Genomic DNA, 27,190 nt, shown 5'->3' with positions numbered 1-27,190 from the left:
TGATTTACAAATGAGATTAGTTAAAGATGCTGTATTTACTTATTTCTTGTTGCTGTAAAAAAATAAAATGCAGCATGACACAGTAAAATATAGGAATAATATGAACAAATACATTATCTAAAAGCTCAACTTGTCATTTTTACCCACTTGTACTTTTACAGTGCCATTGCAGACAGCTGCAAAATCCAGCAAAGGCTTAGTAGTTTACATCTTCAGAAACTTGTAAAGCTTAGTTTATTTGACATACAGTCAGCAGTGCATGGAGCAGCTGAAGCAACTGCATCAAGAGATGGCATTCATGATTGCCTGAGATGCTATTAGTGGTAAGGCAATATCATACGTCTAAAAACCAAGCACAGACATAGATAATTTATCCAAAATTATGATACACATTCAAGGTGAGACATTTCAGTACAAAATGAAACATTAAATGAATAAAATCCAGAAACAGGATCTTGATATAGAAGGCATTATATTTTGGTGGATTATCATGGAAAGCATTTTATGGGATAAAATCACCAGACAAATAACCAGCAAAACTTGTTTTGTTCATTGGGTATGTTTCCAGTGTGGGGGTGTGAGAGGGAGAGAATACTCTCTCCAGTGAACGAAAATTCTCTCCCTCTCAAATACCTACAGTGTCAAATAAACAAAAAGTTTTACTTCACAGAATTGGAGGAATTACATATGGTGCTAAGATTTTGAGATTTCTCACACCATGGTGATTTAAAAGAAGAAAAAATTTTAAGATATAAAAAAGAAAGATTTTAAGAAGCTGCAAAGTCCATGTAGCATTGCTTGGTGGTGTTGAGGAGAGATGAATTCAGGTTATAGAGCTGTACACATTTTTTCCGCACACACTCACTGGAGTCATACCGCTGACACCTGTTCCTCTGCAAGACAAGTAAAAAGAAAAAAATTAATGAAGACCAAAATTGAATATCAATATGAAATTTAAAAACCAAACTACTTTCAACAGGAAACAAACTTTGCACAATACCAGGAAATATACACAACACACAACAAATCCTAAAAAAAAACTTCCATAATGGACTGTGACTGGATTGTAAGACTCTTGCCTCCTTAATTGAGCCTTTCTAATGATTACATTATTACTACTGTTAAGTTTTCATTGGTACATATCTTTGCCACAAATGTGTCAAGGAAGACCAAATGAAATTGATGGCTAGATCCAAGTTAAATGATATTAGGCATCTAGCAAACAATTTGCTGTATATATGAATCATGATGTCTGGGGGCTTTGAGAACATACCCTCCTCACTATTAGCTACAGCATGAGGTGCTACACTGGCAGGCCTGGTGAAGATGGGGTGATGCCCATCTGCCAATCTCCATGTGTCACCCAACAGCTTCGACCTTTGTAATGCCACATTATATTTGGGTGGCTTTAAGAAGGCTGGCCGCAGAGCTTCACCCTCTCGTGTCTGCATGTCCCCCAATGACAGCCCTTGATAACCAGGTGGGGTAGGAGGCGGAGCCCTGTACCTATCATCTTTGCATTGTGATGTTACACAATACACTGAGGGAAGATGTGATAAGGAGCAGAGGGGAGAGGAAACAAATCAAATGAAACATGGAGCATGTGAATAAATGAACACAACACAAGCACTTTAAAATACCACGGTATGCATGAATGATGGCAACAGCAGATTTTATAAGCTTTACATTTGTACCTCACTGCCTTTTCAGAATTTCAACATGATTTTTTTTCAAACGTTTAAGATATATTCACATTTAGTGTAATCAGAATCAGGACCAGAATCTGTGTTTCAGCAAATTCAGGGCTTTTAACAATGGACACCATCACAAAGCAGCTTTAAAGAAGAAACCAAGTGTTTAAAAATAAGTACATCCTTCCTGCTAATTTCTTAGCAGCCAGGTGTTACTAATGCAATGCACAAAATAAGTTCATCACCATCAAGAAGCAATTGTTGCTACTTATCAATCTGTGTTGTAAGACCATCTTCGTGGGTCACGAAGACACCTTAAAGGTGGCAATGATGTTATTTTTTAGATAGCTGCATCTGTGAATTTTCAGTGATTCAATGATTCAATGTTTCTGTCTGTAAAAATACAAATTTCAACATGAAATGCTGAATCACTGAAATGTCATAGTTAATACCCATACTCAAGTTAATTTTAACACACTGCTTCACTTTTCAGTATGCAGTTATACCAATGGAATGTTTTCTAATTACACTATCCTGTGTCACTTGTTTGAGGTGTTCCTGTTTGATCTGGTTCCTCTCAGTGGTGTTGGGTCAGGGAATTTTTCTTTGTCACCATCACCTCTGGTGTGCTCACTGGGGGTAAATGTTAATTGGATTTCATATCCAGATATGTAAAGCTGTTTTGTTTAATAGAATTTAGTAAAATAACACTGAAGTTGTGATACACCAAAGTGATGCGTGAGAAGTAATTCCAGCCAGACACATTATCAGGATAATTGTATGTTTAATATATTTAGCAAGGATTCAGCATGGGTTCTTTTTACTCTTTAAAAGTGCTAACTGAATTGGGCATGAAATCTGCTGTTGCCATCTATGAAGGAAAAGCTGTACATAGTCTTATTATAATTACCCAAGTCCCTCACCTATGAGACCTTTCTCGGTGGTGGAGGTGACTGTTTTACATGCAGGGTCTGTGTTTCGCTGCTCATTGACCATCTCTCTGTGTTTAATAGTGCTGTTGTTTCCCTCATAAATGTCTATGACTGAGCTGGAAGAAGCCCAGCTCTGTCTGGATTGACTAAGCTCTGAGCCATCTTTGAAAAGTCTGTTTATGGCCTGAAGATCATCCACATCTGTGACATTGTCAGCCATCTGAGGATGCCGGTAGTTTATCATATCAACATGCATTGACATGCGTTGAACCTGAAAGTTCTGGATATTGTCATGCGAGTTGCTGGAGCTCGATGTCCAGCTTCCTCGGCCACTGTCAGCCACCTCTGAAATGGGCAAAGTTAGGGCTTCAGTGCTGGTGGAGGAGGTCATTTTTGAACCTTGTGTCACCAAGTTCCTCACCAAGGACAAACTAAGAAGACAATAATATCTATGGTGAATTTGAGGAAAAAAACAACTAAATTTAATCAGCTTGATTAATGAATTAAACTTAATTTATTAATTTAATAATAAATGAATTAAAATGAATTATTTTAAAAATAATTAAAAAATTCTAAAAATACAAAAATATTTTTAAATGTAAGCGAGTTAATGGGTGCTCATTTAGGACCAACTTAATATAATTTAGCATTCTCTGATATTCAAAAAGAGAGAAAGAGGGCACAAAAACTAGACAAAATTCAGTGTATTGTTTAAAGCTATTTTGGTATTTGTTATATTGCAAACTTCTTGCCAGATGTATATCTGACAAGGGGTTTACAATATGTACATGTTAAAATTATATTTTGAGAATATAATTATGACCTTGTTTTGTGAAGAAGTGCTAAGTGCCCCTCTTATCTTTTTTGGTGTTTATATGTAAAAGCTGGTGCTTTTATAAAGAAACATCAGGCCCAACCTGACCAAGTAAGACATAAAACCAAACAAACTCTGGATATATAGAAACCACTGATGATGAGACCATTGTTCTTTTTGCATGCATTTAATAAATGTCCTATACTTCTAGGAATATTCCTGGTTCTTGATTCTGACTTCTGATTCTGACAGCCTGAGTTATAAGCAGCTTTAAACAGATGTAAACATGTAACATGAAAGCTTTGGCAACAGAAATGTTTTATTATTTGTTATTCAGTATAAGAATGAGATGGACAGATGTGCTGTACCTTGTGCAGGGATGGCAGTTTTCAGAGTCTGTGTGAAGTGATGCCGACTGTATTTGGCTTCTGGCTTTTCTTGTTGAATGCATGCAGTCTGCTGAGATCCTGACTGTGCTAGAATGTGAGGGAATCTCATTGAGGCTTGGATCCAAGCTGTTCAAGTTGCCTGCAGCCATCAAAGTGTAGAACAACAAACAATGATAACATATTTTGCTGGATTCACATTCGAGCACAATCAGTACTATCAGAAGTGAAAACTTGATTTTTAATTCTCAAACCACAGAAGAGTGTTTATGACTACATGAATTCACATAAAAAAATTGCATTACTGAGTAATGTTAACTTGTGGCCTCACACATCTTTTGAATTTGCACTGAATCCAAAGTTCACTGCCCCACCTATGCCATAGCCGTTATGGACATTGTTCCCTATTGGCATGCTTCTGATCCCCACTTTGACCTTGACTTGACTGGCAAGAGATGATAGCGACCCTGGCAAGTTCATTTGACTACAGTCCTGCAATTCAGTCACTCCCACTATAATATAAGGGAAACATTATGTAAAAAGACAAAGGGAAAAATAAGCAACTAATTCAAATTCAAATTCAAACTAAAGCACAATGTTACAGCCAAACACCTGACATGAACTCAGAGAATTAGTATCAGAGAACATGAAATCAGAATTTTCAATGCATTTATCTTGGTGTAGACTTTAAATTTGTGTGTACAAATTCACCTTTACCCGGGGAACCTTGGGGGGACACGGTAGGACTGGAATGAAGGGAGGAAAGGCCATCATTTTCTTTTCCACTGTACTCCTCTACTAAAAAAGATGTTTTTTTCATCACCTGTGGTGAGCTGAAGCCTGTAGAACACAATTGTGAAATACTACTCTGAATTTTCTCATGTGAGTGATTGATATGCCAAAAGAAATGAAATAGTTTAGAACTATTATTATCCTGTTGTGCTTTTCTATTAGTGTAGATTTACAGTAGTATATATAGAATTTTTATGAATAGAATAATATTTAATGTACATTTGTGATTTAGCCTGTTTACCATTCTGTCCATACAATTTATATGTTGCACTGTAGTTTATTCACATTTAATGTGTTCATATGTTTATTCTATTACAACCCACAATATTTTGTGTGTCTGTACTCTTTGAGTGCAGGTCCAACTCCCAGTTGCTGGCCTGTCCTAGCCTGTCCTGCCTCTAGCATTATGACATCACTATTGGTACCCCTATTTAAGGAACAATATGGGAAGTAAGATGGAGGTTGATTCTGCATTTTCAAATTCATTATTTATTGCCCTGACTAATATAGTACACATACCCACACAATAGACAAACGTGACATTTCTTTCAACAACAATCCAAATGAAATCACTATCGCAAGCAAACAACTATTTAACCCTTGTATTTACCTCCCATTTATTATATATTTATTCTCTCTGCGTGCCAAATTGACCAGGTCTGTTTTGACCGCTTATAAAAAATGAGGTATGTATGATCACCATTTTGTTTTTGTTTCACCTTTTTAGTCAGCTTGTTTCCAACCCCCCCCTTTCTGTTATATTATAATTTATAATTATAATATATTTATATTAAATTATTAAATATTTAATAATTTTAAATATTTTTAAAATATAAAAAATATTTAATATTTTAAATATTTGGTATTTTAATCTCAATTATATATAAAACGATACCTCATTTTTGAGTACTTTTTACACAAAAAACGTAAAAACATAACAGGAGGGTTAAGCAATATGCTTCTGAGGCTGTAAGATGTCAATTTTATATAAAATTATACTGAGGCTGTAAGGCTGTGCAAAAGAGGTGTGAAGAATGCTTCAAAAATATGTATATGATATGTATGATGTATGATATGTATGATTAACCAATTATACCAAGCAGGTGCTAATGATAATCAATTTCATATGTAGGTTGAAACAAAGTCATTATCTAAAACAGAAACAGCTGTGTAGGAAGCTTAAACTGGGTGAGGGACAGCCAGACTCCACTACTAAGGAGAGGAAGAGTTTCATGTCACAGGTCATACACCATGGCAAGACTGAGCATAGCAACAAGAGTTTTACTGCATCAGCAAGGTCTCTCCCAGGCAAAGATTTCAAAACAGACTGGGGGTTCAAGATGTCCTGCTCAAGCTATTTTAAAGGAGCTGAAAGAAACAGGCAAGGTTGGACTGTAATGAGGTCCACAGAGGCACAGAAAAATTTAAAATGTTTGGCTGTAGCAGGAGGCAGGTTGTTTGCCGAAGGGCTGGAGGGTGGTATAATAACGAGTGTCTGTAGGCGAGTGAAGCACGGTGGAGGTTCCTTGCAAGTTTGGGGCTGCATTTCTGCAAAAGGTTCAGGATTAATGGTGTCAGGATAAGTATCTGCCTGTGTTTCCCATCATGCAGGGAGGCATCTCATTGGCCCCAAATTTAGAGAATAGAGGATTCCTGGTTTGGTTTTATATATCATGAATGATGAGGGCTTAAATCATGCGCATGTTTATCAGCAATTACTGGGAAGCTAGTAGAAAGTAGAGTAGATCAAAACATTTCCATTAATTGCTGATGTACTGCTAATATGGATAACTACACAAGTTTTAAAAATAGCAAGAAAAAGTGAAGCAGGACAATATGGTAGTTGAGAGGTATAAGCAAAAAGTGCTGCAATTTTTGAAAAATTTAATTCACTAAAAAAAATTATTTCTGGAATTCTATCCTATCAAGTCTTAACCAGAGAATATGCTGTATGAATGGCCTTTTTTAACTGCAGGCCAATTCTCTTCATACTGAAATGTTTTGTGAAATGGTCTGTGTTGAATAAACAATTAAAAATGAGTCAATATTTTTAACAATTATTTTATACAAAATACAAAAATGACAAATTTTCCTATTTTGGGCAAAGAAAAACAAAATTTTTAAATTAAAAAAATCAAATAAATACAATATACATCAGCCAATCTGCAATTTTGCATTACATTTAGTTCTTAAACCTTGTCCAAGATACGACATTTTATTTATTAAATCTAATATGTATGCATATGTATATCAGATGTAGAGGTCAAATTTCTAACAAGAAATTGCAGCAAGTAAAGAGACTGGAAAAACTAGTGAATTTTTCTATTCAGAATTCAGCCCATCTATTCAGCCCAACAAAGTCCCTAGTAATAGTACCAGTTACGTATGTGAATTTTTGACTTACTGTGTGCAGTCATTAGGTCTTTGGCAATGCTCTTCTTCCGCAGGGGATTGAGGCTGACGGGGGGGACCTGCAGGACCTGGGAGACACGATTGTGTGACTTTCCAGAGATCAAAGATGAGCGTGTGAACACGGGAGACAAGTCAGATTTGGTGGACCTCCTTTCACTCAAATTTTTGGATACTGTGGAGACAAAGCAGGTGGGAATGTGCAGGTGATTCACATAGCATAATTGGGTTAATTATGTGACATGCAATATATATTTTTCCAAATTGCTGAGGTGAGCTCGGATCTTCTGGAAGAGTAAAGTGAAATGCATCCTGCTTATCTTGAACTGTTTATAATGTTATGGGACAAAATATGTATATACACTACATTGCCAAATGTTTTGGGACACTATTCCAAATCATTGAATTCAGGTGTTGGGCTTGGCCCTTTAGTTCCAGTGACAGGAACTCTTAATGCTTCAGCATACCAAGACAATTTCATGCTCTCAAATTTGTGGGAACAGTGTGGGGATGGCTCCTTTCTGTTCCAACATGACTGTACACCAGTGCACAAAGCAAGGTCCATAAAGACATGGATGTGTGAGTTTGGTGTGAAGGAACTTGATTGCACTGCACAGAGTCCTGACCTCAACCTGATAGAACACCTTTGGGATGAATTAGAGTGGAGACTGCAAGCCAGGCCTTCTCGTCCAACATCGGTGCCTGACCTCATGAATGCGCTTCTAGAGGAATGATCAAAAATTCCCATAAACACACTCCTAAACCTTGTGGCAAACCTTCCCGGAAGAGTTGAATCTGTTATAACTGCAAAGGAAGGGGCAACTCCATATTACATTCATGTGCATGTAAAGGTAGACGTCTCAGTTTTGGCATGGCTCACAGTCTCTGCTCAAATACATCCCAAAAGTGTTCTATCAGTTTGAGGTCAGGACTCTGCAGTGCAGGCCAGTCAAGTTCCTCCACACCAAACTCTCTCATTCATGTCTTTATGGACCTTGCTTTGTGCACTGGTGTGCAGTCATGTTGGAACAGGAAGGAGTCATCCCCAAACTGTTCCCACAATGTTGGGAGCATAAAATTGTCCAAAATACCTTGTTATGTTAAAGCATTAAGAGTTCCTTTCACTGAAACTAAGGGGCCAAGCCCAACCCCTTAAAAACAACACCTGAATTCAATGATTTGGAGGGGGGTCCCAAAACTTTTGCCAATATAGTGTACCACTGAAAGTGAGCTTTAAGTGGAGCAGTGGAAAATACTTGGTTAGCTTCTTTTACAAGCCAAGGTCTGTGAATGTTTTCAACTCAAAAGAAAACAATAAATTAACAAAAACAATGGCAATATGTTATGAATGAAATCCCAAAATACCAATGAAAGTAAATTACACTTTATATAATGTTTGTTCAGTTCATTCATGACCAACAAGTTCCAGTTCATTCATATCGTTCATAAAGTAGTTCCCTTAGTTCATACTGAGCCACATGTCCCATTTCATACAGAATACTGTTCTCATTCAAACTCAGCACCAAGCCTTGTTTAGTAAGGGGCATATGTTCATACCACCAATAACATGCTCCGTCACAGCCCTCACTCTACTGCAGCCCATGAAAAGCAGCCAAAGCGACTGCTATGTGTTTTACATGGGCATGACTTAAGTGAGCGAGACATGCAATTTTTGCATGTAGTGATGTAAAATTTAGCATGAAGTATTTGTAAAATTTAGTATGCAAAGAACTCACTAGATGGTAAATTAAAATAAATTTGACTGCAGCCAGGTTGAATATTAACCCAGGAATGAAAAAGCATGTGCTACTTTTCAGCTAATCAAAGATGAATGGTACTGATAACCAGCACAAATCAAATACCACAAATGGATGCTCAGTAGAGGTAATTAATTTAAGAAGATACTCTGGAAGAAGTATGCAATTAGGTTTAAACTGGAAAAATAAGAAAGTGCTTAATCTTACAGGTACTGTAGGCTGGTTCACACTGCAGAGACATAATCTGGAACTTCTCTTCATCTGTCTCCACCTGCAGCTGGGCTAGGTATTGCCTGACCTTACGGGACATCTGTGCATCTTCATATAGCTTCTTGGCATTTAGCAACGAGCTGCGCTGTACACGCTTCTTATGTCCAGCCTGCATATCCAGCAAGTTGGAATTGGTGCTGCCCTGACTCAAGGACCTGATGGAGTGCCAGAGAGAGGAGCTTAAGGAAACATCAGTTTTCTATGCATATTGTTGAAGTAACACACAGCAAGAATAGAGTGACAGTGAGACAGAAAAGACAGAACATAAACAGTAGCTGTCAAGACACATGATGATCAGTGGCATTGTTTTTAAATGTTTCTATATTTAAATGCTCCTTGTTTAGGACTGCTTAATACTGTTTTATAAGAAACATTTAAATAGACAAAAAATAATTTATTAAGTTAATGTCCCACTATTAGTTAATGGGAACCATTCAGGATGAACGGAAAGATATTCATTACTCAAGCACCCTCAACAGTAATAACAGAATTCTTCATAACATTCATCAATACTTCATTTGTTTTTTGCCAACCAACTCTGATTTAAAATAAAATATTTATATAAATAATATATAAAGGAAAAAGGTGTAATACTGATTTACATGATTATTAAACAAGATTATTAAACAATTATCTAAAAAGTTTCCAGATGAGAGCTTGAAGATTGGGTTAAAATGTCACAAAGAACGAAACGGAGAATAAAGACTTGATATTAAGGACCTATACCAGGCATACAAAGCAACTTACCCTAAACTCTTCCACCTCTTCTTCCTGCAACACAGTTACATAAAAAAGAAACAAAGGAGGGCACCAAGGCAGAGATAGAATCAGGAAGAGGACATGCAACCACATACACACCACAACCAAGCTGTAGAAGCTCCATCTATGCAATCATCATGCAAATAGCAATAGGAAGATTGCTGGAAGATTGCTAGTTTCATGTCTTACAGTTTCGTCTGCACAATTCATTTTAAGGCAGAAAAATCCTAACAATCACAAAAGGATTTCAGCCTAATAAAAATAAGAAAATACTGATAAAAACTATAGGATTCCAGGACCTCCTGTTTAGACCACAGATAAGTGTGCAGTTATTATCAGGATAAAATGAACTTGGATGTCCCTCAAACTGATTACTGACCAGTGAAATATTCAACAGAAATTTCCTTAATGAATGACATATACAACATAAACATCATTCAGATTATGATAGCAGTCCAGACACAAACCTCTGATGAAACATGATTGCTGGGTCCATGCTGGTGGTGGTCATTTGCACAACATGCCGAATCTCCTTGGCAATCATTCGCAGCTTCTCAAAGTTCACAAGACCATCCACATTTGTGTCATTACCTGAACAAGTTTGAACAGGGAGAATTGGTATTGTAACAAGAGGATAGGTGATTTTTATATGCTATGTGCTTTATCAGCACCCCTTTTTGTGAGTTTGCACGGTCTTTGTGGCTGAGCTATTGTTGCTCCTAGACAGTTCCAGTTCACAATACTGCTATTTACTATGCATAGACAATGCATATGACTGGGGCATAAATTTTATAAATTGCCTTGTATAAAGCCATTGAGTACTACCTATTCTACTAGCAATTTTTGTCTATGCATGACTATTTGCTTGATTTTATGCACTTTCAAAGAAACCAGTGTCTGAAATATCTGAACTCAATAATTTGGAGGGGTGTCCACATACTTCTGGCCATACCATTCACATGCTTTAATCGGATCATATCAGTAACACAAAAGTCACTGTTATGTTTATGATAAACAAAACCAGTTACTGTTTGGATAATAAATAACTATCCTGATAAAACTTAATAGAAATAGAACTTGCAGCTAGATTAGCCCATTATGAATACAAGTAAAGAACCATGTAATATCCACTTTTCCAGTTCTAAAGAAATGCTGGGCAGCAAAAGAAAGATAGTAGGAAAAACAGAAAGGCCACTAAAGAAAGAAAAGTCTTTGTGTTAAAAAAAAAAAAAAAAAAAAAAGAAGAAGAAGAAAAAAAAGCACTTTTGAGTGTGTATGTAGTCAACAATGAAAACCTGCTAGGGATGGTCTATTATGTCTCATGTTAAACATTTTATCTGTTGTTATTATTAACTTTCTTGATCAAAGCATGTGTATTGGATCATTTTGCATTTACACACCTTCATGCAGGAATGTCAGATCTTTCTTAACCACAGGAAAGAGAGGGATAATTGGCTGCTGCATACTTTGGCTGCTCAGGATGTTGCGGTATTTGGCCATGTTGCGTGAAGGGTCAAAAATATCCTGCAGGTCTCGAAAGAGCTTTTCATATTTGCTGGGAAGCTTCTCCCATGTGCCTCGTAGCCGGGCCACTGGGGCAAGGTTCAGACCACTACAGACAAATATATATTTATACATCCACATACATAAACATATTAAACATGCACACACAAAATTCCTTTTTCAAATTTCAGAATCTTTAGCAGAATAATGACCTAGTTACCAAAAAAATAGAGCAAAACAATTCCCCCAAATTTTAAGCAGGACTAATTTTTACAATTTGGGTTGATCTGATTAATGCATTAAATATTATTGCTATCTAAATCAGAAAAGTTATGCTACATGACTATAAAACTTTGTAGAGTAGTGATGTAACCAAATCAAAATACATTATTTAAATTAAAACAGACAATGCACCCTAAACAAATACAAGTACAAACAATATTGTGGAGGGTCCGGTATTGAAGGAATAGTGATTTTTTTTAATTAAAAAATAATTAATTACAAATTAATTCACATGATGCACAATTCATACTATCTGTTAATTAAATTATTATTAATAATTTAACAAAAGCAGCATGCAATGACGCATGGCATATGTATATTTAAGAAGAAATTAGAATAACTGGGGCATGTAGCCAGGTAAGTGACAAGTACCACATTTCATTCGTACAGAAATTTGTCGACGGTCCCTAAAATACCGCTTCCGAGTGTCTGTATAACTAACTTCACCACGGTAGAACACTGCACGTTGCCACAAATGACAGAAGAAGAATGCAGCTGTTTTTCCGTTTCTATGCTATAGAACTTTCTTTATTTAAAGTATAAATGAGGAAAGAAAATCAAGTCTAATTTTAAAAAGGTGTCTGACATTTTCATCAGATAATTAAAAAACGATTTTATTTTAGTTTTTTGTTTCTGTTTATAAAAAGAAACTTCGAATACCAAAAAGTACACGGACCGTGGAGTAATCATTTTTGTTGTTTTTCAGTGTTCATTATTTAAAGAAAATCTTCTTGGAAAATCATATGAGTATCATAATGAACTGCGCCCCAGTTTACAGTAGATTCTAATGTTGTGTCCAGAAACGTTTTCTGATCTTTCTGGAATGTAAAGAAGTGAACCTTGCAGAAAGCCACCAAAAAAATGATGAAGTCCTGAACACAATAAATAAAAAAAAAAACGATGAATATGTATAGTTATAATGTTAGGAGCAAAATGTAAATGATTTGGAATCAATGAATGTTATAAAAACGTTTAAAATGTATACTTGTACAGTATGTCTTTTCATCAGTGGAAACGTCTTAACACACAACCAAACAGAACTAACAAGAGACAAGAGTATCAGACAAGCCCAAAGTATGTTCACCCAAAATGTTGTCTATAAACAAAAATATATAAATGGATGTTCCAGAAAAGTCCAGCAAGTTAACAAACTACATAATACTTAACAAAATGTTCATTTTACTTTTACTCCCCAAATTATTTTTGCTTTAAAAAAATATACATGAAAAACACTCTAGTACATTTATTTATATACACTGTAATATTTTCATTCATTTTTCCATTTAATATAAGAAATGAATTGGAGTCAAAATACCATGGGGTGTGACTGTCGGATTATTAGATCAATTATGAAAACTTCATATTTCATGCCATATTTCAAGGTCATATTTCATAGTCATTAATGAAAGTTCACCAGCATAAAATATCAACCATTAAGAAAAGACCATTAAGAAAAGACTTTTTATATATTGGAAAAAATATATTAAAAAAAAAAAAACATTCACTGATTTATGGCATTATGGTGGCACAACCTACAGAACTGACCGCAGAGGACTACAACACCCAAACTATCTCACAATCACACTCATCCAACTACTACCTGGACTCACACACATGAACTCAATCACAACCTGGCACACTCGCCATTGTACTTGTATAATAGGACATTCAATTCACTCACTAACTGAGAAGTATACACTCTGAGTCTCTCTTTACTAGTCATTACTATAAGCTTTTAAGAGCTATCCTGGCTGTAACCTTAGTCTGTTTATAGTTTCGCTTACACTGAGCATTTCCAGCAGATATAAACCACATAGCCCATGCAACTTGCATTTAGTGAAGGTTAATGTTGTGGAATGTCAAAGGCATCAAAAGGTGAGACTTGGCTTTGACTGGCTACAATTTCTGTTCTGACTGAACACTTAGGAAAGTTTTCTTCTTTTGTAGTGTGATAGATTCTGGTGCAGAAAGACACTTCATAGAGGGTGACCTTGTTTGAAAACTTCAATTACCACTTCAGCCACTACATTATCCACTTAAACTCTCTTGAGGCTCTTGAGGTCTCTAGGCTTAGGGCCATTGGAATATATATGGTATGTAGTATGATAGTCAGTGTTGCTGAAACAATAGTTATGAAGAAAAAAATGACCAAAATAAAACAAAAATGACCACAACAACGATTATAACAATTATAATTCACCCACCTTATGATGGCAAACATGGAATTGAAGTTCTTGCACTCGCGGCACTGCAGTGCAATTTTGATGAAGTGCTTGATTGTCTTCATTCGCTTTAGTGCATTTGCCTCATGCAAAATCTCAGTGGCAACCCAAAAGGTCTCTTCATTGATAAGGTCCTCAAACTGTTTTAGATGGCCATTGCTGGAGTTCAGCTTAAAGAGACTGTCCACATATTCGGTGGACTCAATGTTCCGGAAGATGCCAAAGTCACGTATAGACAGCTGGGCAGACACTTCCAGTGTGCTGAGCTGGAGGAGACTGATCTGACTCTCTCTCAGCAGCTCTTGAGCATCCTCATCTGAGCAGAGGGTCTCTGTTTCCATGTTGTTCTTCAGGTAGTACCTGACCAAAGAAAGGACAATACAAACTGTCACATTTCTTTGAAGTTACTGTCCCGATGACAGTGAATGAATGCTAAACAGGACCAGGTGGTATTAGTAGCTTATGTTTATAGTTAGCAATATAACCAAATGCTTTGTGTAATGTTTTGGGTCAGAAAACTGAATTTGTGCCTGTTTTGCTGTGCACATGTTCAGCATTGAATGTCTTTGTCATGTCACTCTCAGCAGTGGTGTTTAATGGCTTGTATGAAATTAGACACTCAGTACTTTATACGTTTGCAGTTTTCTTAGATAAATATTTCTTTCTTCAAAGTATATGGGGACATCAATCCCATTTCTGATCTCCGAGATGCCCCAAGTGCTTGTTCTAAACTTTATCTTCAGCCACTAAAATTCTGGGTACGGTTATTCCAACAGAGGTTGGAATAACTGAAAGGCCACAGTGTCCTGACAAATTTTTTATTAGACTTGCAATAATAAAATACTGGTAATGTACTGGTAAAAAGGTTAAGATATGGCATGTTCAGAAACAACTTACATGACCCATGCCTTACCTGCATGGGTCTAATGCTGCAAAAATGCACTAAAAAAACAAACAAACAAAATGTCACCTAAATGCAAAAATTCCTACTCAGAAATATAAATCTTTCAACTATTAGGGGATGAACCAAAGCAATGAAAGAATAAATGTCACATTCTGATTTAAAAATCAAGACAGAGGTATTATTTCGGACAATCTGTGGCAGAGAATTCCAAAGTTTTGGAGCACTGGCAAATGATCTACCACGCTGAGAAACAGAAACCTGGTACAATGAGTACTCCTGTATCAGAGGACCTGAGAGTCCATGTTGGGATGTAAGGATGGAGGAACGCAGATAGATAATAGGGAGCAAGTCTATGGAGGGCTTTAAAGGTCAGAAGGAGAATTTTGTACTGAATCCTAGATGCTACAAATAATAAGTGCAGATTGTGTTGAATGTTAGCTTAGAGGAGAGGAGATAAGATAATTTTAGAAAACTGCAGTTCATCCAAGCTTATAAAGGTAGGGTTTATGTCAGTGATACAGGCAGCAAAAGACAGGTGATTGAGATTGTAAATGCTGTTGTAAAGTTTGTATGTCATCAGTATAGCAGTGATAGTGGAGACAATGATGCCAGATTGAATTATCAAGGGGTAGCATGCAGACAATAAAGAGTATCGGGCCAAGGACAAAGCTCTGAGGAATATCAATTGGTCAATTTCATTTATCCAGTGCTAAATTAGTTTTTAACATTTCAAATGTTAAAATGTAGACACCTTAGCAATATCTTTGGGAATCTGCATATGTTCTGATCAGGCATGTGAGAAGATGCTTGAATTGAAGGGGGCTTACCGCTGAGAGAAAAAAAAGGCACTTTCACTAACCAAAAGGATATAAAATATCAACTTGAAGGAAAATAAGTCAGTTAATCCAGCAAAATTAAACAATAGCTTAAATAGGCAACAGGTTAAGTTTAGATCTCACCTGCTATTGAGTTGGATGCGATCTGCCAGTTTGGACAGTTGGTCTGGTAGACGGCGCTGTTTAATGACACCTTCTGGACTGACTGACACCTCACACAGAGAATAGGTCTCAGGAGCAGCGATGAGGCCAAACTCCTTAACTACATGCAAAACCACATCCTTGGCTGTTGTGTCTTTGCTGATAATGATGTAGCAGCTCTGTTGGTCTGCTCTGAAAACACGTATCACTTGATCTAGAACATCTGTTCATGGAAAATAGAAAAAACCCAGTCATACAGCAACACCACTTAACGTGGCTTAAAGTTAAATAAATGGTAATTGAGAGCTTTTCAATACAATAGGTGAGCAGAATTAGAAACAATATGCTGAAATACTGCTTCCTAATAACCCAATCAACCAACTTGCTATTGTGCCACATAGTTGACACACATGAAAGCGCTTACTGTGAGTTTCTTTCCTGTGTCGGCGTTTATATAATCTAATTTTTCTCTTTTGCCTGAATATTTTACGCTGTCAGGGTTTGTTTTTAAAATCTTTACTTGCATATTGCAGTTAATTGTTCTTTTGTTTTTTCTCGGGAGAAGTTTGTTTTTCCGGTTTTCAAACAGCAATCGGAGGAAAACCCACTTCGAAGCTCTTCAATATCCCGGGTTAATTCATTTAAGGTACGTAATCATAAAGTATGACTAATATTCAGCTTGTACAGTGTGAGCTGCAGGATGTTTAGTAATTCTTCCTCCGTCTTTAGCATTAATTTTACTTGTGATAAGTGTACGTTAGTTAGCTCTCTGATGGAGAAGATACTAGCTTTAGAGGTGCGCATCCAGACACTAGAGAGGGTTAGTGATAGCGAGAGCAGTGTAGTGTCTGTAGGGGCAAGTCTGGATGCCTTAGATGGAGTTAGTAACCCGACAACTCCGGCATTAGAGCCCTCACAGTGGGGGCGAATGGGTGACGACTCGGCGGCATAGTCGCAAAGCCAAGGCTAACGCTAAGGCTTGCCCACGGGAGCACCACTCCTCTCCTCTTCACCTGTCCAACAGTTTTGCTCCCCTCAATGAAGCACCCGCTGAGGAACCTGAAAGAGCTCTGGTTATAGGAGACTCCATCTTAAGGCATATGAAATTAGCTAGGCCTTTAGCAGCACAGTTCAATTCAATTCAATTCAATTTATTTTGTATAGCGCCTTTTACAATGAACATTGTCTCAAAGCAGCTTTACAAAAGAAGAGAAACAGAGAAAGGGGAGGGGAAAAATAAAATAAAAACAAAAAACAAAACTAAATACCTAGAAATCAGAATAAATTATTAAATTAAATTATTAAACTATTTTATTTTATCCCTAATGAGCAAGCCCGTGGTGACGGTGGCAAGGAAAAACTCCCTGGGATGATCTGAGAAAGAAACCTTGAGAGGAACCAGGCTCAGAAGGGAAGCTGATTAATGTCCTTTCTACAACAGCAATCAATGGCCCATGAGAAACTATTAGGTCAGTGTAATTTCTGAGGTTATTATAGACACTAGTTCTTTGCTGTCAGAAGCTGACAGATAAAATGGCAGATCTGTGATGGTGTGAAAGTCCCCAAGTGGCTCTGTCCATGGCTGTCTCCTGGTCCACACAGATCCATCCACAGCATCAGTGGGCACCACCAAGCGACGAGACTCCGACCAGGGGTAGGGCAGTGGTCACGATGGAACTGGCAAACACTGGGAGCTCACACAGGTTAGGTGTATTCCGGGAGCCAGGGCGCCAGACATAGCAGATTCTCGAAGATAGTCTTCCACGTAGGAGCTAATGATATACGCATTCGTCAGTCTGAGGTTACCAAGAGTAATATTGTAGAGGTGTGTAAATTAGCGAAGGTGATGTCCGATGCTGTAGCATGCTCTGGCCCCATCCCAATGTGGCGTGACAATGTAGCTTACAGCAAGTTATAGTCGCTGAACTGCTGGATGTCCAGGTGGTGCTCACAAAAAAATGTGGACTTCATAGACAATTGGAGCTCTTTGAGGGCAAGGCTGGCCTGTTAGAACAGGACGGTGTCCATCCCACTCGGGAAGGTGCTGCTCTCATTTCTTGCAGCATAGCACATAGTCTTAAAGCAGGTCTAGTTAATGAGTGACAATCCAGGGCCAGGGAGCAGACAAGCAGGCTAATCCAACCGTCTGCTAGCTGCAATGAGTCGTCACTCAGGGTTCATAACATTGAGACTGTCTGTTCCCTGAGCCAAACAAAAATGTTTTAACAATCAGAAGATTGGTTTTATTAACCTGATTAACATAAAATTAGATCATAGTGAATGCACAACCACCACCCTCGATCTGAAGCTAGGACTGTTAAATATAAGATCTCTTTCAACTAAAGCACTTATTATTAATGAACTGATTACTGATCAGGAGTTCAGTGTTCTTTGTTTAACAGACACATGGATTGAAACGAGCTGCACAATCTGCACTCATTAACTTTGTTCCCCATTTGGGGTCCAACATGAGCTGTCCCTCTGATGTACTCATTCCTAATCCTGTCCAACCGTGTCACTCCCAAAGAGAACCTCAACACCTTGTACCTCCAGCTCTGACACCTGTCTCTTTCCCAGTAACACTGTCTCTAAACGATACTGCATGGCCGGTCTCATCACTGTCTTGAACACCTTCCCCTTGATTCTCGCTGATATTTTTCTATCACACAGAACTCCTGATATCTTTCTCCACCCATTCCCACCTGCCTGCACTTGCTTTTTTACCTCTTCCCCACACTCTCCATTACTCTGGACTGTTGACCCCAAGTACTTAAAACTCCTGTACCTTCTTCACCTCTTCACCCTGTAATCTTACTGTTCCACTTCCCTCCCTTTCATTCACACACATGTACTCAGTCTTACTATGACTGACTTGCATTCCTATTCTCTCCAGCGCAAATGTCCACCCCTCCAGGTTTTCCTCCACCTGCTCCCTGCTCTCACTACAGATCACAATGTCATCTGGAAACATCATTGTCTGACCTCCTCTGACAACTGGTCCATCAACATAGCAAACGGGGCTCAGAGCCGATCCCTGATGCAGTCCCACCTCCACTTTGAACTCCTCTGTCTGACCTACAGCATACCTCACCACTGTCCTGCCCCTCTCATACATGTCCTGCACCACTCTGACGCACTTCTCTGCTACTCCTGACTTCCTCATACAGTACCACAGCTCTTCTCTTGGCACCCTTTCATACACTTTCTCCAAGTGTACAACCACACAGTGCAACTCTCTCTGATCATCCCTATACTTCTCCATCACAATTCTCTGAGCAAAAACTGCATCTGTTGTGCTGTTTCTGGGCATGAAGCCATACTGCTGCTCACAGATTTCCACTACCTTCCCTAACCTAGCTTCCACTACTCTTGCCCATATCTTCATTGTATGGCTAATCAACTTTATCCCCCAATAGTTGCTGCAACTCTGCACGTCACCCTTATTCTTAAAGAATGGCACTAATACACTTCTCCATTCCTCAGACACTTTCGAAAGCCCTGTTAAACAAACTAGTTAAAAATTCCACTGCCGCCTCTCCTAGACACTTCCAGACCTCCACCGGGATGTCGTCAGGACCAACTGTCTTTCCACTTTTCATCCTCTTCAAAGCCTTCCTGACTTCATCCTTTCTAATCTTATCTACTTTCTGTGCACAGAGTTCACCCCTTCTACTCTTTTCCCCCCTTTCATTCTCCTCATTCATTAGCTCTTCAAAGTACTCCTTCCATCTCCTCTTTGCAATCCCCTCACTTGTGAGCACCTTTCCATCTCTATCCTTAATAACTCTAACTTGCTCCACATCCTTCCCATCTCCATCCCTCTGCCTAGCTAACCTGTACAAGTCCTTCTCTCCTTCTCTAGTGTATAACCTAGTGTACAACTCGTCACACTGTATGCCTTCTGCTTGGCCTTAGACACCTCCCGCTTCACTCTGCGCTGTAACTCCTTGTATTCCTGTTTATTCTCTTCAGTCCTGTCCATGTCCCACTTCTTTCTGGCTAACCTCTTCCCTGAATACTATCCTGAACTTCTTCCTTCCAGATGACACACCCAGCACCTTTCTTCCTGTCTCCCTGATCACTTCTGTTGTAGTTTCCCAGTCATCTGGCAGCACTACCTGACCACCCAGAGCCTGCCTCAACTTCTGTCTAAAATCCTCACAACATTCCTCCTTTTTCAGCTTCCACCACTTGGTTTCCTTCTCTATCTTTGACCTCTTCTCCTTACAGACCATCAAAGTCATCGTACACACCACCATCCTATGCTGGCTGGCTACACTCTCTCCAACAACCACTTTAGAGTCACTAATCTCTTTCAGATCGCCTCTTCTACATAGAATGTAGTCTACCTGTGTCCTCCTACCTCCACTCTTGTAAGTCACTCTATGCTTCTCCCTCTTCTGAAAATAAGTGTTAACCACAGCCATGTCCATTCTTTTAGCAAAGTCCACTACCATCTGTCCTTTAAGGTTCCTTTCCTTAACTTTAAACTTGCCCATCACCTCCTCATCACCTGTGTTCCCCTCACCAACATGTCCATTAAAATCTGCTCCTATCACCACTCTCTCACCTTTGGGAATACTCTCTATCACCTCATCTAATTCACTCCAGAATCTCTCTTTCTCCTCTAACTCACAACCTACCTGTGGGGCATAACCACTAACAACATTCAATATCACCCCTTCAATCTCCAACTTCAGACTCATCACCCTGACACTCTCATCACCTCCAGAACATTCCTCACAAACTCCTCCTTCAGGACAACACCTACCCCATTTCTCTTACTATCCACCCCATAATAAAACAGCTTGAATCCTTGAGCCTTGCTACCCTTGCTAGAGTTCCTATTCTCAGTCCTACACTCTTACCTTTCCTTTTCTCTCTCTGTCTACGCACTCTCCTGCCTCCATTACTTCTTTGACCAACATTAGCCTAATTTCTACCGCCACCCTGTAGGTCAACGGTGCCAATGGCGGTCGTTGTTAACCCTGGCCTCAACCGATCTGGTATGAAATTCAGAGTACTGACAATTTACATGATTAAATTTGGCAACGTTTTATGCTGGATGCCCTCCCTGATGCAACCCTCTCTATTTATCTGGGCTTGGGACTGGCACAGAAGTCACTGGACTGTGATCCCCTTGGCTAGATTGGTTTTTGTATTTCAATAAATGCACAAAATCCATCTTGGGATTTTTCTCAGGAGATAACAGTCTCTAGAGTTAACTCAGAATGTTGTAATAAAGAACAAAAAACTCTAGTAAGGTGCAGTACTGTGGATGGAAATGCCTTGTTGATGGGCAGTCTGGTTCAAGCTGACAAAGTTTACATTAACTCAGATCACCTCTCTGTGTGACTAGAATAGCATCTCAGAATGTACGACACATCAAATCTTGAGGTGGATTGGCTACAGAGGCAGACGTCCACACCAGGTTACAATCCTGTCAGTCATGGACAGAAAGCTGAGGCTGCAGTGGGCACAGACTCACCAACACTGGACAACTCAAAACTGGAAAAACCTAGCCTGGCCTGAGGAATCTTGATTTCTGCTAAGGAACACAGATGTCAGGGTCATAATTTGGCACAAATCCATGGATTCAGCCTGTCTCGTTTCAACAGTCCAGGCTGGTGGATGTTGTGTAATGGGGTGGGGAATGTTTTATGCCACAGCCCATTTGAGTATTGTTGATGACCTTGTGTAATCCTTTCATGGCCATAATTTACCCATATTCTAATGACTACTCTCAGCTTGATAATGCAGCGTATCACAAAGCAAAAAGTCTGTCTTGAACTGGTTTTACACTGAGTTTAAATGTTCTTCAGTAAACTTCCCAGTCACCGGATCAAGAGGTCAAGAACACTCTACAAATGCAGTGAGGAAAAAAATCTCAAAATGGACAGGTTCCACTAACAGAAAAGAACAGGAATATGAGTGCACAGGCTCACCATATCTAAACAGTTATAATGGAAAAACACTAATGTTTTCCAACTTTCAACTACATATTCTCTTCTGCTTGGGCTTGTTATTTTTTCTTTCAAATGATAAGGAAGCATTTCTTAAGAATCTTCCTAAGCATTTTAGCAAGAATTTTATGTCACACTCACCTGAAATTATTTTTAAAGTGAAGAGGAAGTGCTAGGCCTCACCTGTGGAGCTTGAGAAACTTAGTGTGCTGGTTGTTGGCTGTAGTAAATCAGGACTGCTGGAGGACAGACTGCCCATGATTGGCATGATGGCCACACTGTGTCGCAACTGTTTTGTGCCAACAATGCTGTCATCCTGAGAGTGGCCTATGCCTGAATCACTAAGAGCCAGAAAAAAAGATATATACTTTATTTATCTTGCATACACACACACACAATATTAGGCAGGTCTTCAAATATACACACACACACACACACACACACACACACACACTATATAGTATATTGTAGATACACTATATTGGCAAAAGTTTTGGGATACCCCTCCAATCCTTTAATTCCGGGGTTGATTTTCAGGCGTTGGGCTTGGCCTCTTAGTTCCAGTGAAAGAAACTCTTAATGCTTCAGCATACCAAGAGATTTTGGACAATATCATGATCCCAACTTTGTGGGAACAGTTTGGGGATGACCCCTTACTGTTCCAACATGACAGCGCACCAGTGCACAAAGCAAAGTCCATAAAGACATGGTTGAGTGAGTTTGGTGTGGAGGAACTTGACTAGCCTGAACTTGACTTGACTGAGTCCTGACCTCAACCCAATAGAACACCTTTGGGATGACCTTCTCATCCAGCATCAGTGCCTGAACTTACAAACACGCTTCTAGTGGAATGGTCAAAAAATTCCCATAAACACACTCCTAAACCTTGTGGAAAGCCTTCCCAGAAGAGTGGAAGCTGTTGCAAAGGGTGCACCAACTCCATATTAAATTCATGTGCATGTTAAGGCAGACATCCCAGTTTTGGAATGGCTCAGAGTCTCTGCACTAATTCATCCCAAAGGATGTTCTATCGGGTTGACTTGCTCGATATATATACACTATATTGCCAAAAGTATTCGCTCACCCATCCAAATAATCAGAATCAGGTGTTCCAATCACTTCCATGGCCACAGGTGTATAAAATCAAGCACCTAGGCATGCAGACTGTTTTTACAAACATTTGTGAAAGAATGGGTCGCTCTCAGGAGCTCAGTGAATTCCAGCGTGGAACTGTGATAGGATGCCACCTGTGCAACAAATCCAGTCGTGAAATTTCCTCACTCCTAAATATTCCACAGTCAACTGTCAGCTGTATTATAAGAATGTGGAAGTGTTTGGGAACGACAGCAACTCAGCCACGAAGTGGTAGGCCACGTAAACTGACGGAGCGGGGTCAGCGGATGCTGAGGCGCATAGTGCAAAGAGGTTGCCAACTTTCTGCAGAGTCAATCGCTACAGACCTCATGTGGCCTTCAGATTTTCATGTGGCCTTCAGATTAGCTCAAGAACAGTGCGCAGAGAGCTTCATGGAATGAGTTTCCATGGCCGAGCAGCTGCATCCAAGCCATACATCACCAAGTACAATGCAAAGCATCGGATGCAGTGGTGTAAAGCACGCCGCCACTGGACTCTAGAGCAGTGGAGACGCGTTCTCTGGAGTGACGAATCGCGCTTCTCCATCTGGCAATCTGTTGTGGGAACAGTTTGGAGCTGGCCCTTCCTCTTCCAACATGACTGTGCACCAGTGCACAAAGCAAGGTCCATAAAGACATGGATGACAGAGTCTGGTGTGGATGAACTTGACTGGCCTGCACAGAGTCCTGACCTCAACCCGATAGAACACCTTTGGGATGAATTAGAGCGGAGACTGAGAGCCAGGCCTTCTCGTCCAACATCAGTGTGTGTGACCTCACAAATGCGCTTCTGGAAGAATGGTCAAAAATTCCCATAAACACACTCCTAAACCTTGTGGACAGCCTTCCCAGAAGAGTTGAAGCTGTTATAGCTGCAAAGGGTGGACCGATGTCATATTGAACCCTATGGATTAGGAATGGGATGTCACTTAAGTTCATATGCGAGTCAAGGCAGGTGAGCGAATACTTTTGGCAATATAGTGTATATATGATTTTTTTTTCTTATTAACATTTTTTCTTCATTCACTTTTTCATTTAATAAATGTAGGCTATAGGCATGGCATTTATAAGATAGGTCAAAAATGTTTTTAAAGTAAGTGCATAGTAGTGCAGCAGTAGTGTGTGTAACATATGGGGATGAAGTGATGAGTGACTGTTCTTACAGTACTTTACATGCAAACAAATGAAAGTCTGTTTTTGAGGAGGAGTAGTGTTGATGGGTGTCTTCTAAAGTCCACTGTCCTTTCCACAGTTTTATCCTGTTTAGTTGCAGATTGTTCTGACTGCACCATATGCAGACTCATCGCCATCTTAGATGAGTCCAATGAGCGTAGTGTCATCTGAAAACTTCAATAGTTCAACAGCTGGGTCCTTAGAGGTACAGTCATGCTGACTGTTGATATACTGGATGTAACTCCACCCAGCCTCACCTGCTGTTGCTTGCCTGTCAAAGAAACTAGTAATCCACAGACATATGGCAAAGGGTACTGTTAGCTGTAGGAGTTTGGAGGAGAGGTGGTGCGATACAAGCTGCTCAAAGGACTTCATGATGACATGTCAGCACGACAGGCTTGTAGTCATTTAGTTCTGTGATGGAGGATTTCTTGAGGACTGGAATGATGGTGTGATTGAAACAGGAGGGGACACAGCTTCAGTGATCTGTTAAAGATACGGGTAAAGATTGGAGCCAGTTGGTCAGCAGGACGGGGAGACACTGTCTGGGCTGGGTGCTTTCCTGGATTTCTGTATATGGAAGAGTTGATTTACATTCTTTTTGCAAATTGTGAGTGCATTTTGAGTACTGGTGCAATTGTTATGGGGGTTATCAGATTTGTGATGGGGGCATTCAATGGGCTGGACATGCGTTGGACGCATGTCTTCACAAAACTAATGTAAGATGTCACAGTGTCAGTCATTTCATTCAGATTGTTAGTTGCAGCTCCAAAAACACTGGTCCATCTCCACCATTTCGACTACAGGCTCAGCAGATTTAAGTTTCTGCCTGTAGGTTGGAATAAGACAAACCAAGCAGTGAACAGAGTATCCTACATCTACCTGGGGAACTGAGTGATATGCATCTTTAAGAATTGTATAGTAACAATCCAGTGTCTTATTTTCTCTGGTGGGACAGTTGCCTTATTTTGGTAGTTTTGCAATGTTCATCAGTACCTCCTTGGGGAACAGGTGGTTCTCATACCCTGCGAGTCCTGCCCAGCCCAAAATCCTGCTCTAAACTTGATCAAAATCTCTGGAAAATCCTTGGCAACAAAGTTATTGCAAAGAAATTCACTAAAATTACCGAACTGAGACAGGGAAGAGACTGAAAGAAGTGTGAACCAACATCACACCAGAGCAGTTAGAGAAAATTGTGATGTCCTACAGCTGTCACCCTCAAAAATTTTATTTGTGCTTCAATGGTTATTGTTCTCCAATTTTGATCACTGTATATCACAACATAATGGTTTAAGTGCCTAAGTAATTTTGTAATACATGCTAGTAAAACAGTGGTATAACCCACAGCTCATATTCCTTCAAATCCTTAGTGATGAAGATTAACAAGTGTTATACAAACACACACACCATATACAGTATGTATATATACACTACTCACAAAAAGTTAAGGATATTTGGCTTTTGGGTGAAATTTATGGAAAATGGAAAAAATTCATGCTACAGTGATATATCATATCTTAAGTAGAAGCAGGCAGTGGTGATTTCCTCATCTCAAACAATTTATTGAAACAAAAGCCAACAACAGTGGTGGGTATACCACAACAAGAAATGTCAAATGTCTCAATAATTTGTCATGTGCCCTTGACCATCAATTACAGCTTGACAACGTCGTCTCATGCCGTTCACGAGTCCTCAGGTCATTGAGGTTCTGGGGTGCAGGGTTACGAGCCTCTACACGGCGACTCAGCTGATCCCATAGGTTTTCTATGGGATTCAGGTCTGGAGAAAGTACAGGCCACTCCATTTGAGGTACCCAGCCTCCAGCAGCCATTCCCTAATGATGCGACCTCAATGAGCTGGAGCATTGTTGTCCATGAAGATGAAATTAGTCCTGTGTTGTTCATGCAGGGCACAATGACTGGATTAACGATGTTATTCAGGTAGTATTGGCTTGTCACTGTACCATTCACAAGATGTAGGGCAGTTCTGTATTGAGTAGACACTTGCCCAGACTGTAACACCACCACCACCAAAGGCTCATCTGGTGACAACAGTGGCTGATGCATAGCACTCTCCTTGATGTCTCCAACATTGTTGGCGGCCATCATTTCTGCTCAATGTGAATCGACTTTCATCAGAGAACAGCACTGAGGCCCACTGGTCCCTCATCCATGCTCCCTGGCCCATGCAAGACGATGACGCCTGTGCCTGGTGGTGTGGTCAGGTACCCTTGCAGGTCGTCTAGCATGCAGACCATGCTGATGTAAACGGTTTCGAATTTTCTGACGTGACACTTGGGTGGCACTCACCTCCTTTAAATGTGCCTGGAGTTGAGTGGCATTCATCATCCGGTTCCGCAGGGCACTGTTCACAATGAAGCGGTCATCAACATGGCATGTGGCCAAAGGATGTCCACTTCTATGCCTTTCTGTGACTCTTCCAGTCTCTCTGTATCTCTGTCACAACCTGCTGATGACACTCTGTGACACTCTAAGCTCAGTGGCCACTTCCCTCTGAGAACATCCTGTTTGAAGCCTCGCAAAGGCTTGGTACTGTTGATCAATTGTTAGGTGTCGTCTTGGTCTCATGATGTCAAAATGTGAACAGCATGATGAAGAGGAGTGTTTAAATACCAATTCTAATTGAACCAGAAAATGTATTGGTTGATTCATTGGATCAAACACCAGTTGTGAATTTTGCCGTTAAGCACCTTGTTAGAGAACAGCAAGTTACGCAAAAAGTACTGAAACACTGAACAGTTGGACATGTGCATTCAAAAGTGTAGAGAAGGTCAAATTAAGTTCACCTGTAAAGGTTATAGTGCATTTTAGGTGCATCCTGAAATTTCACCCGAAAGCCAAATATCCTTAACTTTTTGTGAGTAGTGTATATATAATATAAAACAATCACAGATATCTTTAACATGACTAAGAGCTATGCACAGAGCACTCTCCTACTAAAACATTGAAACTGATGCTTGCTGAATATGCAAGGAACTTGGGACTGAAGACCATGTCTAAAATCATACCTCACAAAAACACAGGTACAGGTACTCATTTACCACAACCACAAACAGATGCAATGCAAATTCTGTCATAACACACAGTGAGAGGAGGACAAGAGTATGAATGACTGAACCTGAACACTTGAATGTATATGTCAGGCTTCTACAGGTGTTGATTTCAAATCATAAAACAACAATTTAATATTTGACAGTACACTG

General features: G+C 39.4%; 1 protein-coding gene across 12 annotated transcripts in view; it reads right to left on the bottom strand.

Moving 5' to 3' along the window:
• The window catches only part of rapgef6 (Rap guanine nucleotide exchange factor (GEF) 6), a 72,187-nt gene continuing 44,997 nt past the window's right edge, over positions 1-27,190 (bottom strand). For 3 of the 12 annotated variants that reach the window (XM_058414900.1, XM_058414897.1, XM_058414902.1), the window contains 14 exons: positions 21,845-22,002; positions 15,681-15,921; positions 13,800-14,177; positions 11,211-11,422; positions 10,278-10,401; positions 9,799-9,822; positions 8,989-9,206; positions 7,020-7,199; positions 4,535-4,663; positions 4,198-4,335; positions 3,806-3,965; positions 2,615-3,054; positions 1,274-1,540; positions 1-893 (listed from right to left, as the gene is read on the bottom strand). In XM_058414900.1, the coding sequence (XP_058270883.1) occupies positions 871-893; positions 1,274-1,540; positions 2,615-3,054; positions 3,806-3,965; positions 4,198-4,335; positions 4,535-4,663; positions 7,020-7,199; positions 8,989-9,206; positions 9,799-9,822; positions 10,278-10,401; positions 11,211-11,422; positions 13,800-14,177; positions 15,681-15,921; positions 21,845-22,002 (2,692 nt within the window). In that variant the 3' untranslated portion in view covers positions 1-870. Of the gene's footprint in view, positions 894-1,273; positions 1,541-2,614; positions 3,055-3,805; positions 3,966-4,154; positions 4,336-4,534; positions 4,664-7,019; positions 7,200-8,988; positions 9,207-9,798; positions 9,823-10,277; positions 10,402-11,210; positions 11,423-13,799; positions 14,178-15,680; positions 15,922-21,844; positions 22,003-27,190 lie in introns of those variants that run through there. The other 9 variants (XM_058414898.1, XM_058414903.1, XM_058414901.1 and 6 more) reach the window with 9 other exon arrangements.

Source organism: Hemibagrus wyckioides, linkage group LG18 (genome assembly GCF_019097595.1).
Source record: "Hemibagrus wyckioides isolate EC202008001 linkage group LG18, SWU_Hwy_1.0, whole genome shotgun sequence".
Taxonomy (NCBI): Eukaryota; Metazoa; Chordata; class Actinopteri; order Siluriformes; family Bagridae; genus Hemibagrus; species Hemibagrus wyckioides.
The sequence above is the reverse complement of the archived record's forward strand: the minus strand, read 5'-3'. Positions and strand labels throughout refer to the sequence as shown.